At 36.2% G+C, this 14,734-nt stretch overlaps 1 protein-coding gene across 1 annotated transcript in view; it reads right to left on the reverse strand.

Moving 5' to 3' along the window:
* LOC309393873 (guanylate cyclase soluble subunit beta-2-like) overlaps positions 1-13,234 on the reverse strand; it is a 29,486-nt gene extending 16,252 nt beyond the window's left edge. Inside the window, exons 1-5 of the mRNA XM_081956405.1 lie at positions 13,135-13,234; positions 6,622-6,695; positions 2,841-2,935; positions 2,079-2,239; positions 783-882 (exon numbers count right to left, since the gene is read on the reverse strand). Coding sequence (XP_081812531.1) covers positions 783-882; positions 2,079-2,239; positions 2,841-2,935; positions 6,622-6,695; positions 13,135-13,137 — 433 coding nt within the window. The 5' untranslated portion in view covers positions 13,138-13,234. The remainder of the gene's footprint in view (positions 1-782; positions 883-2,078; positions 2,240-2,840; positions 2,936-6,621; positions 6,696-13,134) is intronic.
* Positions 13,235-14,734: the final 1,500 nt, after the last annotated feature.

The raw sequence follows: 14,734 nt of genomic DNA on the forward strand, positions 1-14,734 counted from the left end.
AAAATCTCACCAAATGGACTCACTTTCTCTTTTCACTTCCTTCCTTCCGGAGCCATCCCGACTTTATCAGCCTGTGGCTGCCTGTTTACCGCCGTCTTGAAGAGCTTCCCTTGGGTCAATCAGGGACTTTGCGATGTCCCTGAGACCAGCAAGGCTTTATCTTCCTGGTTACCATCTCTATGGGATCGTTTAGGTCCAACTGGACCGCCAGCGGCAAAAGTGTCAACGGCGGTCTCGGAGTATCAAGACTGCACATTGTGTCATCGCGACGTTGGCTCCTCCTCCAAACAAATATAAGTTTTATTGGTTGAAATCTCATACAGCTCTGGTGCTCATTAGGTTACTTTGATTCCACCTCTATCCCTCAGACTGGTGGTAGTTGAATAAAATTGGAGTGGAAATTGTGAACTCAGAAAAATGGGGGGAAATGTAATATTTTAAAAAATATTCATTAATTCATTAATTATTTGGCTGTTGTTGTTGTCATCTTCACCTGCCCTTCAACATTTTTCCAGGGCAAACATTATAGAATAAAATTCTAAGGAAATAAAAAATTGAAAATACATTGTATTGAAAATACAATAAAATAAAATCTGCTATAGATTACCAGCAGTAAATGTTTTATCTAGTGTCATGTTGTTTCCATACAAACTTCTCAAAGGAGAGAATTGTTCAATAGAGCATGAGGATGCTTAATGCCACCATCATCATCTTATGTTAAACAGATCTGACGATCTACATTTCAAAGCCCATATTAAACACATGCGCATATAACCACTTACCTGGAACTATGTGGCATAAGCCTCTTCTGTCTGAATAATAATGTAAATACATTGACCCATCTTCAGTCTTTTCTACCCTAAAGGAAGGAGCGTTCATCTCCTGAAAAATACTCAAAAAGAATAATATTAGACTTGCTGCAGAGAAAGGTATAAAGATATAAAGAAGTGGCTTCTGATATTCTTCAGAGAAATTATAAGTACAATTCTATTTTAACCTCTCTCTTTAAAGTTACATCATGACTCTCTTCTTTCTATAATATATCGCGTCTAATGATCAAAACCATAAATCAAGTTTTGTTTGTTTTTCATTTTTACAGTACACAAAATGTCTGTAAGGGGTTTCCAAACACTATAAAATATAGACATTGTCCTTTTTATCATAAAAGCAGTCAATTTGTTCATCTTAGCAAGTTTTGCCAATTCATCAACCATTCCTCCATGGCCCACATGCATATTTTAATAACTGATATCATAGTAAAAGACATGTTGCAATTGTTACTCATTTTGAGGCATCAGAAATCTGCTCCCTGATACTTATAGCAGTATGAAAACATTACAACATCTTTCTACATTTCCATCGTCTTTATAATATATCAGATTAATTTTCATCTAATCAAGTATCACACACCAACTTCTAGAGGCTCTCTTTCTCACTGCATACTACAATTATTATTTTTTTAATTGTGAGTCAAAATGGTAGAAGTGCAAGCAAGGATTCTACAACTAAGTCTTTCTATTCTTTCTGTTGAACAACTTGCTACTTGTCATACTTTTGATAAATATCATCACCTATAAAGTCTTTATGCATTGTGGAAATTTAATGCTTTCCTGTCTGTTGCACTCTTAGGAAAAATCTACCATCTGAACCTGGCATTTAATGGAAAGTGAGGGAGACTGTAGTATCCCACTGATGTTTTCCAAATCCAGATAGAATCTCCAAAGACAAATCTTTCTTAGGATTACAACAGAAGTGCCTCGATTCCGATGATAGTAAGGTCACAATAATAAATATATATATATTATTGCCAGTTGTCTGACAGAAACAATTTGATTCAATAAAAACATGCCTACGGTATTTAAAATGGGAATCTGATTTTATCAACCAAGTAAAGCATCATAATTCATAAAATACATTTATGTATATACACACAGACACCTATATATCCATCCATCCATCCACACACACATCCACACACACACATCATAATTTTCCTATCTTATTATTGAGACAATGAGTGAATTCATAATGAAGAATCAGATTTCTCTGCTACTCTTATAGAATTCATTTCCACTTGCCTGGTAAGACAGACTGAGGTAACTGTGTAATGCATCCAGGTTTTCTATAAATTCATACAGATTTCCTCCCAGCGTTCTCAGCATATGGTCATAACCTGACTGTTTACAGAATTCGAAGAAATATTCTCCAAATTGTTTCAGAACCATATCTGGGGAAACATCTAGGAAAATAAATACATGTTGCAATATTACATGTTCATGTTTCAAGATTAGAAAGCAGCTAATTCAGAACACTTCCACATCACCACCATTATTGTCCCCCAATTCTTCAGAAGCAGTTTGATGCACACCCATAATTTACTTTTTCTGATCTCCAGACACTGAAAACACAGGAAGCACATTATGCCAAGTGTATATGTCATATGCACAAAAAACACATACCCTACAGGCCACACAGAGAGAGGGGAGGGAGAGATTTTCCTTTCAATCTATGTGCATTTGTTCAGTTGTTTGTCACAATTTCTCCATATCTGAAATCAGAGGAAGCTTCTTTTCTGCCTCAATTTGCCTGCATTGAATACACATTGCTTTGTAATGTGAGAGAAAAATGACAGCATTTCAGGAACATGTAATTGGGTCCTATTCCTAATAGTTCTGGCTTGTAACAATGGTCAAGGGATACAATAGGGTAAATGGGAAGGCACATTAAAAAAATACTTCCACAAGATGATAGTGGTGTTAGTGGTGGCGGTGGTGATGATGATGAAGATGATGTTGATGATCAATAATGCCTTGATGGCATTAATTCAAAATGATGCATACCTAACATTTGGCATGCCTTGTCAATTAGTTGCATTGTGATCTCATCTTTATAAACTTCAAAAGTAAAGAAAGTATCCTGAACTCCAGTTTGGATTCTATAGAAAAAAGACAAAACAATATTGATTTCATATTGCAAGTGCTAAGTACTAAGTAACAACATAGATAATATTCAGTGTTATATACAGCATTATCTTAAATATAGGCAATATACACTAATATACAGTATTATATTAATACTATTTATGAAATCATCAAAATAATGACATCATAACCTAATTGTTGATGACCCATTCATTGCATAATGATAGAATATGTTTTCTTCAGAATCTACTATTCAGTATATTTTTATCAGTCTGTGGAATATAACTGTAGTATCAGTCAGAGGAATGTTTCCGTAGAAGCATTGTTCAACAAGTAGACAAGAGAGGGTTTTTTTAAAAAAAGAAAAAACCCCATTGTAACAGAATAAAAATTGGCAAACTGGAGAGAAAAGGTCTGGTACAGAGAAAGTGGCATTTGTAGGCTTCCCACCTCACCCCTCTTTGACGAACAATAAAACTTTGGGCCAATGCTCACATTTAGAATTCTGAAAGCTAAGCTGAACTCCCTGTTGGGAAGTCCAACACGGAAGCGTCAATTCAACAAAACAAGAGAGAGATAGTTAAGGCTAGTTATATTCATTATACAGAGTTTATTGAAGTGATCAATCTCATTAGCAGGCATTTCATGCGATTGTCAGAAAGTCTATTCCACTAGAGGTAGTCCTTGGTTAATGCTGATAATTGGGGGCCAAAATTTCCATTGCTAAGCAATCTGATCGTAACATGCAACATCAAGTGACTGCACTTAGCAACAGCAATCCCAGCACTTCTGTTTGTCATTGTTAAGCAAGCATCGTGGGTCATTAAGTGAGCTCAGATGATTTACAATCAGGTAACATATGGTGTGAAGCATGGCATGAGAACAGTTGTGGCTGTTGCTGAGCGGGATTGTGTGTGAGTAACTTACTGGAGCAACTCACAACTTTCTCTGCTGGTTTCCCCATTGACAACCATGTGACTAAGTGCAGGCTGGTTGCCAAGGACCCAGATTGTGCTTTCAAGTGACTACAGGGCTGCTGGGATGGCTAGTATTTTGGGGACCAGTTGTAAATACCACTAGTCCAGCACTGTTGTAACTTTAAATGGTTGTTGAGCCAGTTGTCAAAGGAAGACTACCTGAACATAATCATCTTCTCAGGGTTCTTCACATATGGAACTGAAATTGCACCACTGTAATTGTCTGTAAAAATTCCCCAAAGCAGCAGAAAAGCAGTGAATCCTTCACATGCTTTATTTGAAACTACAAAATTGGACTTATTGCTTCAAAATAAATTTCTACTTTAGTCTAGAACTGCAAATGTGCATTGAGAAAACAAAACAAAACAAAAAAGCAATGTTGTAAATATTGCCAAGGAGGGTGGGAAAGCAAGCTTGGAGCCTGGGTTCCCTCATGGGCTCCCTCATTATTTCATTTAAACACTCAACAAATATACTGTGAGGTATAAGAACACCATATCTCAAAACTAGAGTAATCAAATACAATAGTGGAGATACGGTAAACCAAATATGAGAGCCCAATTAAATCGCCCAATTAAGAATGGTGAAGAAAATTACATTTAAACAGAAACCAGAATCTGAGGAGAAGCAGGAAATGAAGGAAGAAGAGGGGAAGGGTAATGAAATGGTAGAAATGGTGAGAAATAATAAGCAAATAAAAAATTTCACTGGGCTTGACAGTGGCATAGGAAAAATTGAAAAGGGGGGAGTTGTCCCAATAAAGGGAAATTAAAAAATGACAAAAGATTTCACTGGGCATGACAGTGGCTTGGGGAAAATTGAAAAGGGTGGCCATGTCCCAACAAAGAAAAGGGAGGTTACAGAAATAGAGATTTGGAACAAAAGACTTGTTAGGGAAAAATCTGATATTTAGAAATTGTTATGTGGAGAATATATAGTTGAGGCATGTGATTTACACCTTTACATGATAATTAAACTGAGTTATTAATTGATTGAATATGATAATGGAAAGACAATTAAATATAGGTTGAAATATATGAAACATGGATGCATATAGAATTCTTAAGAAGATGAACAAAGTGAAGTATGCATTGCTTGTTATTTTATGTAGCAGATCAATAGAATTGTAATGAACATTGAGCAGCAAGGTTTGTTATTTAAAGACAATTAAATGTAAGCTAAGTTAAGATATGGAAAAATGGAGGGGGAACATGAAATTTACTTATAATGAGATTATAAAGACAGATTAAAAATTTGGGGTGGGTAATGATGTATAACTATACAATATTATGATGAGAATAGCTGGGAATTGTAATCAGATCCACATTCCGGCCAAAAATAAGTTGGGGGAGGGGGATTAAAAATATAATTGCTATATATGTATACATTTTTTCTTCATTGCTTAAAAAAGATGTTAAAATTAAAGATGTTTATTGATACGAAATTATAAATACCATCAACATAAAATGGAGCTTCCTCAGAGGCTGAAATACACCAAGTAAATGAGATGAAAAATGTGGAAGAGAGAAGAGAGGTAAGGGAAGAAAATAGAGTAAGGAGAGAGGGTGGGGGGAAGAGGAGGAGAGAAAGAAGGAGTGGAAAGGGGATAAGAAGAGAGGAAGGGGAAGTAGAGAAGAGAAGAATGACAGAGGTAAGAAAGGAGGTAGGGAGAAGGAGGAGAGAGGGAAAATAAAGTGATGGACAGGGTACAAATATGGTGTATGGAGAGCAGACGAGCTGATAATAATTTTTGGGGTTGATGGTAAGATGAATTGATATTAATATTTAATAATATAAAATAATGTTGGTTATGTAACAGTATACATGTGATTATTTGTTATGAAAATAAAAAATAAATAAAAAACTTTATATAAAAAAAGATTGGTGAAGAGAGAAAGAAGAAAATTTCAAAATTAGCCATTTTGCAGCAGCTAAAAGCAATGCCTTCAGAAGTTCAGGGGGTATCCTAGATGATTGTAGCTTACCATTTTCACTCTTTAGCTTATTTCTGCTTGTAAAGGATGTTACAAGCAGTTACAAGTTGTAAAGGTTAAAATACAGTAGACATATCATGTCTGGCCTCAAAAAAATGCAAACAATCACTAAATGGTTGCAAAGAGATAAAGGAAAATCCCCATAACCAAGGTATGGTGCTGGTTTTTTTTTAAGTAGTTTAAAATAAGATGGGGTTGAGGAATATGTGCCTTGCATTCTGGGTGGCAGAGGGAGAACAGATTCTCCTTGCACAATGGTCAAGAGGAGAAGAAGACATTTAGGGTGCAGAGACAGTAATGGGAGACCCTCATTGCTGTCAAGCAGTGGTGGGTTTCTGCCGGTTCGCACCGGCTCGGGAGAACTGGTTGGTGAAATTTACCGATCCGGTGAGAGAAGGTTTGACCAGTGGACCAGGAAGTAACTTCCCGAACGCATGCCCATTCTGAATTGAAGCAGGATGACTGGTTCAATCTAGTGCTTCAAAGGTAACAAAGTTCAGCATTTCCCTTCAGGAGACCACTTCATTCAAAATTTTATCAAAGGACCCATCAAAGCTCAGTTCAGCCATATTAATAATAGATTAATTACTGAATAATCTATCAAGCCACATTGTATAACTCCATGAATCTGTTAGACTTTGTCAAAGGATTTGATACACCTTATTATGATGGCTTTAAGCAATTTCTAACATTTGAACTTTCTGAATAATTTTTCTAGGGATAACTTACCTTAAATTTTCCCATATTTCTTCCCCATATTTTTCAACCACCAGAGACTTTAGGCATGTGTTTATAAATCCATACTATAAAAACAGAAGTAAAAAAACATAGAGAAAGAGAATTAATATGGCATGATATGATTCTCGATAATCCTTGCATTTGTATTACATTTATTTACTTATTTACAAATCCTATACCTGGATCTTTTAATGTAGTTAAATTGCTATGGAAAAGTTATTAACATTTATAAACCAAGGCATTCCAGTGGATTAAAACACTACAATAAACATTAATAATAACTTTTCTCAGTAGTTTATCATCAAGAAATATTTTGCTGCATTCTCCATGATCTGTAACCAAGGTGGTTATTTCTCCCATATTTATTTTTCATTGTTAAAAGTTGTATCAAGAACAGTGTTTTTTTAAACAATTTTTGCTGAGGCATCTGTAGACTTCTGTTGAAAATCAAGTCTATCTTTGATGGACTCTATCTATGTGTTGAATTTTCATCTGAGTTTGTTTTTACTGATTGAGACTAAAGTACATTGATGTTTTAACTCCTGATTTCTCCATTCCGCTTTTGTTGCTTTCTCTTCTTAATTAAAGTAATATTAATTCATAGATATCACTGTAATTCTGTTACTTGCTATACTCAAAGATTATTAGTAGGTACTGATATTGTTATACCTTATGGGAAAAATAAAATTGCATTATTTAGATTTCAATGTTAATAGTTCTCTACTAGAAGAATAAATAAATTGTATTACAGTTGCTACTGTTTGGATTATACTCTTTTGACCATCTAGTATTGCCTATAATACAATAGGCTAGAATTCTAAAACTGTAGATTCAAACAACCAGCTTCAAACAACCAGTCACGTGTAAATTCAAACTAGCTACTTTATTGCTCTCTGTCTTTAATATAGGAATCTCCCGGGACTGGCAGCTTATATGGGAAAGACCAAGTAAGGCTCAAATGCATTGGGAGGGGAATGTCAGACCTTGCCATCTTGTGTTTATATGGTGAATCCAAAGTAATTCCCCTCTCAAGACCTTCCCTTGATTGGGATGGTTACTTTTCAACAATATCTTTGAAAGCTGAAGGAGATAGTTGGAATCCAAATGCTAATAAGAGATTAATGAAATAATGAAGGAGAGCCAAGACTGGTATGGTTCTCATAGATTTTGGTTGTGAATTGTAGGGGGTGTTTCAGAAGAAAGTTTTCTCTAGTAATCACAATGACTAAAAGTTGAAAGGTGGCCATAAATATTGAAGCTGAGCTAAGTGAGAGATCAATCTGAAATAACAGAAAGGGAAAAGTAGCAATGGACTTTAGCCAAAAAAAAGTAAACTAGAGTCAGAATCTTGAAGATACCAAGATGTTGTGGAAATATAAGGCCTCTGTTTTTAACCTGCTTGGCAAAGGGGCTCTTTATTTTCTAAGATATGTCTTGCCCTCTTGGCTGACTTCCAGATAACAGTAAACAGAAGCCTCTACATTTTTCTAACCAAAGCTCTGTTGAATAAAGAGCTGATGAGTCATCTAGTGCTTGTCTCTGCTACTATGTAGATTTTTGTATCTTGTTGTTTCTGTACCTTAATGTATAAAGGGATTATATGCCTATTATGCAATATTCTTTGTGAACATTTCTTAAGTAAACATATATAAAATATTTTATACTTCATGACTTTGCTATTCCAATGCATTCTACATGGGGCTGCCTTTGAAAGCCACCCAAAAGTTCCAACAGGTGCAGAATGCAGCAGTGGAAGCAGTAATGGGCATGTCTCAATAAGCTGATGTAACATCTCTGTTTTGCAAGCTGCACAGTTGCCAGTTTGCTTCAGATGCAAGTCAAGATGCTAGTTACTACCTATAAACCAGAGGTGGTACTCAGCAGGTTCTGACCAGTTCTGGAGAACTGGTAAATACCACCTCTGACTGGCCCCACCCCCAACTATTCTCTGCCTCCTGAGTTCCAGCTGATTAGGAGGGAATGGGAATTTTGCAGTAATCTTCCCTTGGAGTGGGGAGGGAATGGAGATTTTACAATATCCTTCCTCTGCCACGCCCATCTAGCTATGCCCACCAAGCCATGCCACACCCACCAAGCCACACCCACAGAACTGGTAGTAAAAAAATTTGAATCCCACCACTGCTATAAACCTCTACATGGCACAGGTTTAGCGACTTCTTGGATCTCCAATTTTTTATACTACCTGTCCAGCTGGCTTGATCTGGCAACATTGGATTTCTTCAATTAAACAATGCTATAGCCCAAAAGTACACCTTCTCTTTAGCAGCATCTGCCTTCTGGAAACAGGTTCCCCCTGAAATTTGAATGTCTCCCATTCTACAGGTATTTTGAAGGGCCGTAAAAACCCGGCTTTTCAACCATGATTTGGAAAGGAAACTGACATCCTTTCTTTCTTCCTTTCTTTTCTTCTCTTGAGTTTGTTTTCTTAGCCACTGTTGATCTTTTGCGCTCTGCTGTTTTTGTGCTTTTATTTTTATTGTTCTTTGTTTTTATATCTTTCAGCAATTATAGACCACACATAGTTGCTAGGATTCAGAGAGCATATGAATTTAATGAATAATCATCAGTAATATTACTACTACTGAAATGTTTTGTTTATCAGTATTTTGTCATATGGTTTCACTCGGATAGTATTGTCTGCTGCTATTTGGGGTGAAAGTGGATGTACTGTTATGTATAGAAGGCTGCATTGGGAGAGAGTGGCTCACAGTCCCTGGACTAATCCTCAATCATCTGAACAAGAACACTGGACCTTAGAAATCAAAAGTTTATAAAGAAAAATAATAAGCTGATTAGGCTGAGCTGTGGCTCTATCTTCAAGAATTCATTGCAAGTATCAGGGTGTGGTTTGACCGTTCTTTAATACTGTGATCATGTCAAAGTATATTTTTGCTTATATACTGCACAAACATTGTTGACAGTAGGAAAACAATGTTAAGTGGGATTATTAAGAATGCCTACTAATAAAGGTTTCATATCTTGCATGAATGTGTTTACTGTAAACTGGGAAATGTCTTCAATTTAACACTTCACTGGAGAATGGCAAGAATTTCTATTACAGGCTGAGTTATAATAAAGCACTCCATGTGGAGCTGCCGTTACTGCCAAATTAGAAGCAAAATATGAAGTCAGTTTATGTGACTGTATCATTCCAACTAGTTTTATCTGAAGGAACAGTTTCCCATGGGTCTTGTATATCGCCGGGCATGGGTTTGTTTATTGTTTTTGTTCATCTGTTTATTTTTGCTAGCCATAGCTCAGCACAGGCACAGCACATGGAACAGCTTTTTCAGTAGATCTTATAAAAAGTCACAGTAATCCATAGATTACCATCCTTCAAGTATTGAACTACTTACCACTTGAAAGCTAATACCAAACATAGATAGATTAAAAGGTAAAGGTTCCCTTCACACATATGTGGTAGTCGTTCGTGACTCTAGGGGGTGGTGCTCATCTCCATTTCAAAGCTGAAGAGCCAACGCTGTCCGAAGACATCTCTGTGGTCATGTGGCCGGCATGACTAAATGCCGAAGGTGCACAGAACACTGTTACCTTCCCACCAAGGTGGTCCTATTTTTCTACTTGCATTTTTACATGCTTTTGAACTGCTAGGTTGGCAGAAGCTGGGACAAGTAATGGGAGCTCACTCCATTACATGGCATTAGGGATTCGAACCGCTGAACTGCCCACCTTTCTGATCGACAAGCTCAGCGTCTTAGCCACTGAACCACCGCGTCCCTGCTATAGATAGATTATGAAGTGGTAAACTAGTTGCAAATTATTTCATTAAATTTCTCAAAACAAAGTATTGAATACTATGTATAATTGAAAAGGAGTTGGTCAAATAATTGTTTTGATGAAGGAGAAAGTCTGTGCATTTTTTTTTTGTGTTGACTATTTTCTTATTTTTTCTTTTCCATTTTTCTTTTCTGCACTTTCAATTTTTTGTTTGTATTAGTTTTACCTTTGTTACTGTATTTTTAAAATAAAATTAGTATAAAAAAGAAAAGAAATTAGTCAAATAATAATAATAATCTTATTTTGTTTTAAAAATTATCACCTCTGATATTACTAATTCTAGCTCCATTTTGGTCCTGATAATAACTTGTGAAATAGAGACATACTTATACATAATTTTATTTTTTTGATATTTGGAATTGATAATACCAAATAACTTTCAATTTTATTTCAATTTTACAAGTGAGCATATTTAATTGAAGGCATATAGCATTTCATTTTTAAAACAATGGAAAAATCAATTTTAAATTAGGATCATTACAGCATCTGTACTTCTTAGCTTCAAGACATCATTGCGGAAATTATACCCTCACTTAAAATCTTTGTTTCTTAGAGTAAACTAATATAATTGCATTTACATTAAATTCCATATAAAGCTGTGTCAGTTATGAGTTCAAGAACTGCTTTGAAACAAGATTCACTTTGTAACTGGTTTTACAAGCATTTGAATGGTAGAGCTAAGCTGGACTACTGTGCTTTGGAGAGAAAATAATGCTACATATTCCCATTTAAAAGCATAGAAGAGCATTAAAGAAAGACTTTTAGATTTAAAGTCTTCAATTATCTAGCATATAGAACGTAAGCAAGTAGCAGTTGAAAAATAAACTGCCATTTTAAATCTTAATAATAGAAAGTAGTACATATTTACATAAGTACATACTTACATAAATAAATCCCAGTGTATTTTAGACTCATTCTTTTAAAACTGCAAGTCTTTCTGTTTTAATAGAAAATTTTAACCATAGTATTTCTACAATTTTGATATCAAAAATAATTGGAGGGATATAAAGAAAACCCCTTAAAAGCCATTTGTAGGCCACTGTATAATAAATAAATAAATAAATAAATAAACAAATAAATATGCTTTTGCTCCATTGATCCAGTGGGAATATTTGAAATATTTGTCCTACCTACTTATATTGTGATCTGTTGGCTGACAGTGTTGTTTGGTTTGGAAACAAAATTCATCTTATAAGAAGTCATCATACAAAATATAAATTTTATATTATTGGTAGCTAAATTTAAAGAATATTACTTGATTTTAGGTATAGGTTCTTTCAACTAGTTGAATGAATCAGTGTATGTCCATTATACAATTTTGATCCCTCAGTAGCTTTTGAACCTGTCTTCTTGCTATTCATTTTTCATGGTTTAGTAACAAATTATCTGTACATCTATCTGGTTCCTTTAGTATTATTAAAAAAAATAGGAAACACTAAGCGTCAGACATACAAAATCAACCCAGCTTTCATCATTCAAATTGTCTACATCTTATATGATTCATATAAAAAGTATCTGAACACAATATCCCAGAGATACAGAGCCATTTAGACAAGTTAGACTACAATCCCTTTTATCCTAAGAAAGGTTTCTGGAGAGAATTATAATTTAAAAGCTCTGAAGGACACCAAGTATCCAATCAAGCACTTTATCGTGAAATGAGCTCCTCTTTTTGTTGCTGTTTTAAAGATGGATAGGTAAATATGCTCCTTAATACCACGGACGCCCTCTAGAGACAGCTAAAAGTCTTAAACCTTAGCATCAGTCTTTCTCAGACTTTATAACCTTGACACGTAATGAGAAAGGGAAACGATTATTTCCACCCCGCTTGCTTATTTGCGCTTCTCCATCGCCTTCCCCGAGGAGGAGATAACAATATTAAACGTTCGCAGGGAAGACTCTCAATGCCAGGAATTTCAACCAGCTCACAGTAAAGCTGTGTTTAGGAATTTAGCTTTAGTATCCAACGTCCCACGGCACAGCTACTCTCTTTCAGAGACATTAACCATATAGCCCCCAAACCAGACTAACGCGTACTTCATCGGGAGCAGCACGCCGAACAAATAATTTCCCGCTTTCTGCCTACTCGGAATTTGATGCGAGCAACCAGGACAGTGAACACAACCTTCGAACTGCGGGAAGGGGGGGGGGGGGCAAAATGTCATCTCCAAGAAGAATGAGGAATATTTCTTTGACTGCACCTCGCGTGAGCAGACGCTTCTACTACTCGTAGTACTTACATTTCTCACTCTCTCCTAAATCTAAAAACGTTGACCCTACGCCTTCTCTTTGACATCAGCAGCATTCCTCCGACTTTATTGGAGATTGGGCAGAAGTAGGGGGTGGAGGAACAACTCTGCATTGGCCCCTCCAGAGACCACTAGAATGGGATCGCAAACCACTTAATCGGAGGCAGCCTTGACAAAGAGGCATCAGTTTAGGATGCTCCAAGAAATTGGTCGGAAAGCATTTCCCTCTAAAGTTAATAAAGCTGTTCTGGAGTGACAGCTGTGAGGATCGAGTTTCCACCCGTCGTTCTCTCCTAGAAAGGTAACAGAACTGAACTGGCATATACCGGCATAAAGTCTATGGCTCGCCTCTTCCCCTCATCCTTAGAGTCCCTCTCCAAATTGAAATAAACCCACGGGGAGTGATGGTGGTGGTCGCAGAGCAATCGCTACTTACCATTCTGACGCATGACTCAAATGAACGAATTGTGCAACACGGTCATATACCCGAAGATTGGGATTCTTGGTCTAGAGAGCTAGAATGTCTACGGTTCTCTATGTGGTGGGTATAGCTTTTCTTTTCTCGAAAGACGCCAGATGATATCTAGACATCCCCCTTAACCAGCTTCTCCCGCAGACTGGGAGGCTGGTGTCAGCAGCTAGTCGGGGAGTCAGAAAGCTGGCGGGGCTTGCTTACAATCCCCATGCTCTCCCCCACCCCAACGCGCTCACGCATCCCGCAGCCATCTAATGACTCTGTTGTGGGATCCGCTGCAAGGTTGTGTTGGCCTGTCTTGAGGAAAAGAATAATCACAACAACTGGGTTACGCCAACGCCGAAAGATCTTTCTGATCCTTCTACCTCCTCTCAACTTCCTCTGATTTAAGGTGCAAAACGCCAAGAAATGGACATCGCTGTCCAGGGGTCTGTGGTGCTGAAGTTGAAAACTGAGGTATAGGGTGGCTGGGTGTTTTCCAATTAAAAATCCAGATAAACGTCAGCATTCTAGAGTGCCTTCAAGCGGGTGAGGAGCAATTCTATGGCCCACTTAACCCTTTCGTCAAATTGAATCTTTTTCGTAAGATAATTCTAATGAGCAGTCAGTACACTATGAAAGCAGACAAAATTATCTATGAGTCAGCTCAAAGGTTTGTTGCTAAAAACCAATAACTAAAAAATCCTTTTTCATGTCATCAGCAACAAGTTTTATTTTTCTAATGATATTCTACTATTTTTTTATTTCATTCATCCATTTTATTTGTCTTCCTCCTCTTCTGCATCTTTTAACCTTAACATGCATATTATTTGTTTTAGACCATTTCCCACCCTATCACATATTATATAGATTATACACCTTAGAGAGTATTGAACCTTCTACAATACAAGTCTTAAACCACATATTTTATGGAATAACAAATCATAAACCAAAAAAAAAATTACATATAAACATGGTCAAAATCCTTCAGGGTTACTTGATGATGTTCTGCTGTTATCATCAAGCAAGAGAAAAACAAGTGAAGAAAAAATAGCTGTATTTTTTTACCAAACTGATGGACCTATTCACTTTTCTTTGTTTGAATCCCATTCCTTTTTAAAAGTAATATTTATGTATATTATACAACTTCAGAAATATTTTAATTCAAATTGCAAAACAATCAATTGTAAACCAAAAGATAAAATTGGACTGTTTCCTCCTTAAGATTGTTGGTGAAAAATAAGGCACAGAAAATCACCTTTTAATTTGGATCAAAAACATGTAGATCTTAATTGCTGAGAAACACAGGCAGCTTGCTTCTAATTCAAAGTCCACATACTGTGCATACTTATTTTGAATAATTTTAAACCACTTGCCTCCAGATTTTTTCTTTAGTTCCAAAAGTGGAATTGCCCTATCTACCATTTCAGTTGCAAGTTAAACAATAACACATGGATTCTGGAGAAACTGCATTAGAAGTAGTTCTCCTCTTGTCATATTACCCATGGTCAATGAGTATCTATCATCTACTTGATGAAAGAAGATTTATATAGTGAATTGGAAATGCAATGGTGGCCAGCAA

This window comes from Natrix helvetica (genome assembly GCF_964273705.1).
Source record: "Natrix helvetica genome assembly, chromosome: 5".
NCBI classification, from domain to species: Eukaryota; Metazoa; Chordata; class Lepidosauria; order Squamata; family Natricidae; genus Natrix; species Natrix helvetica.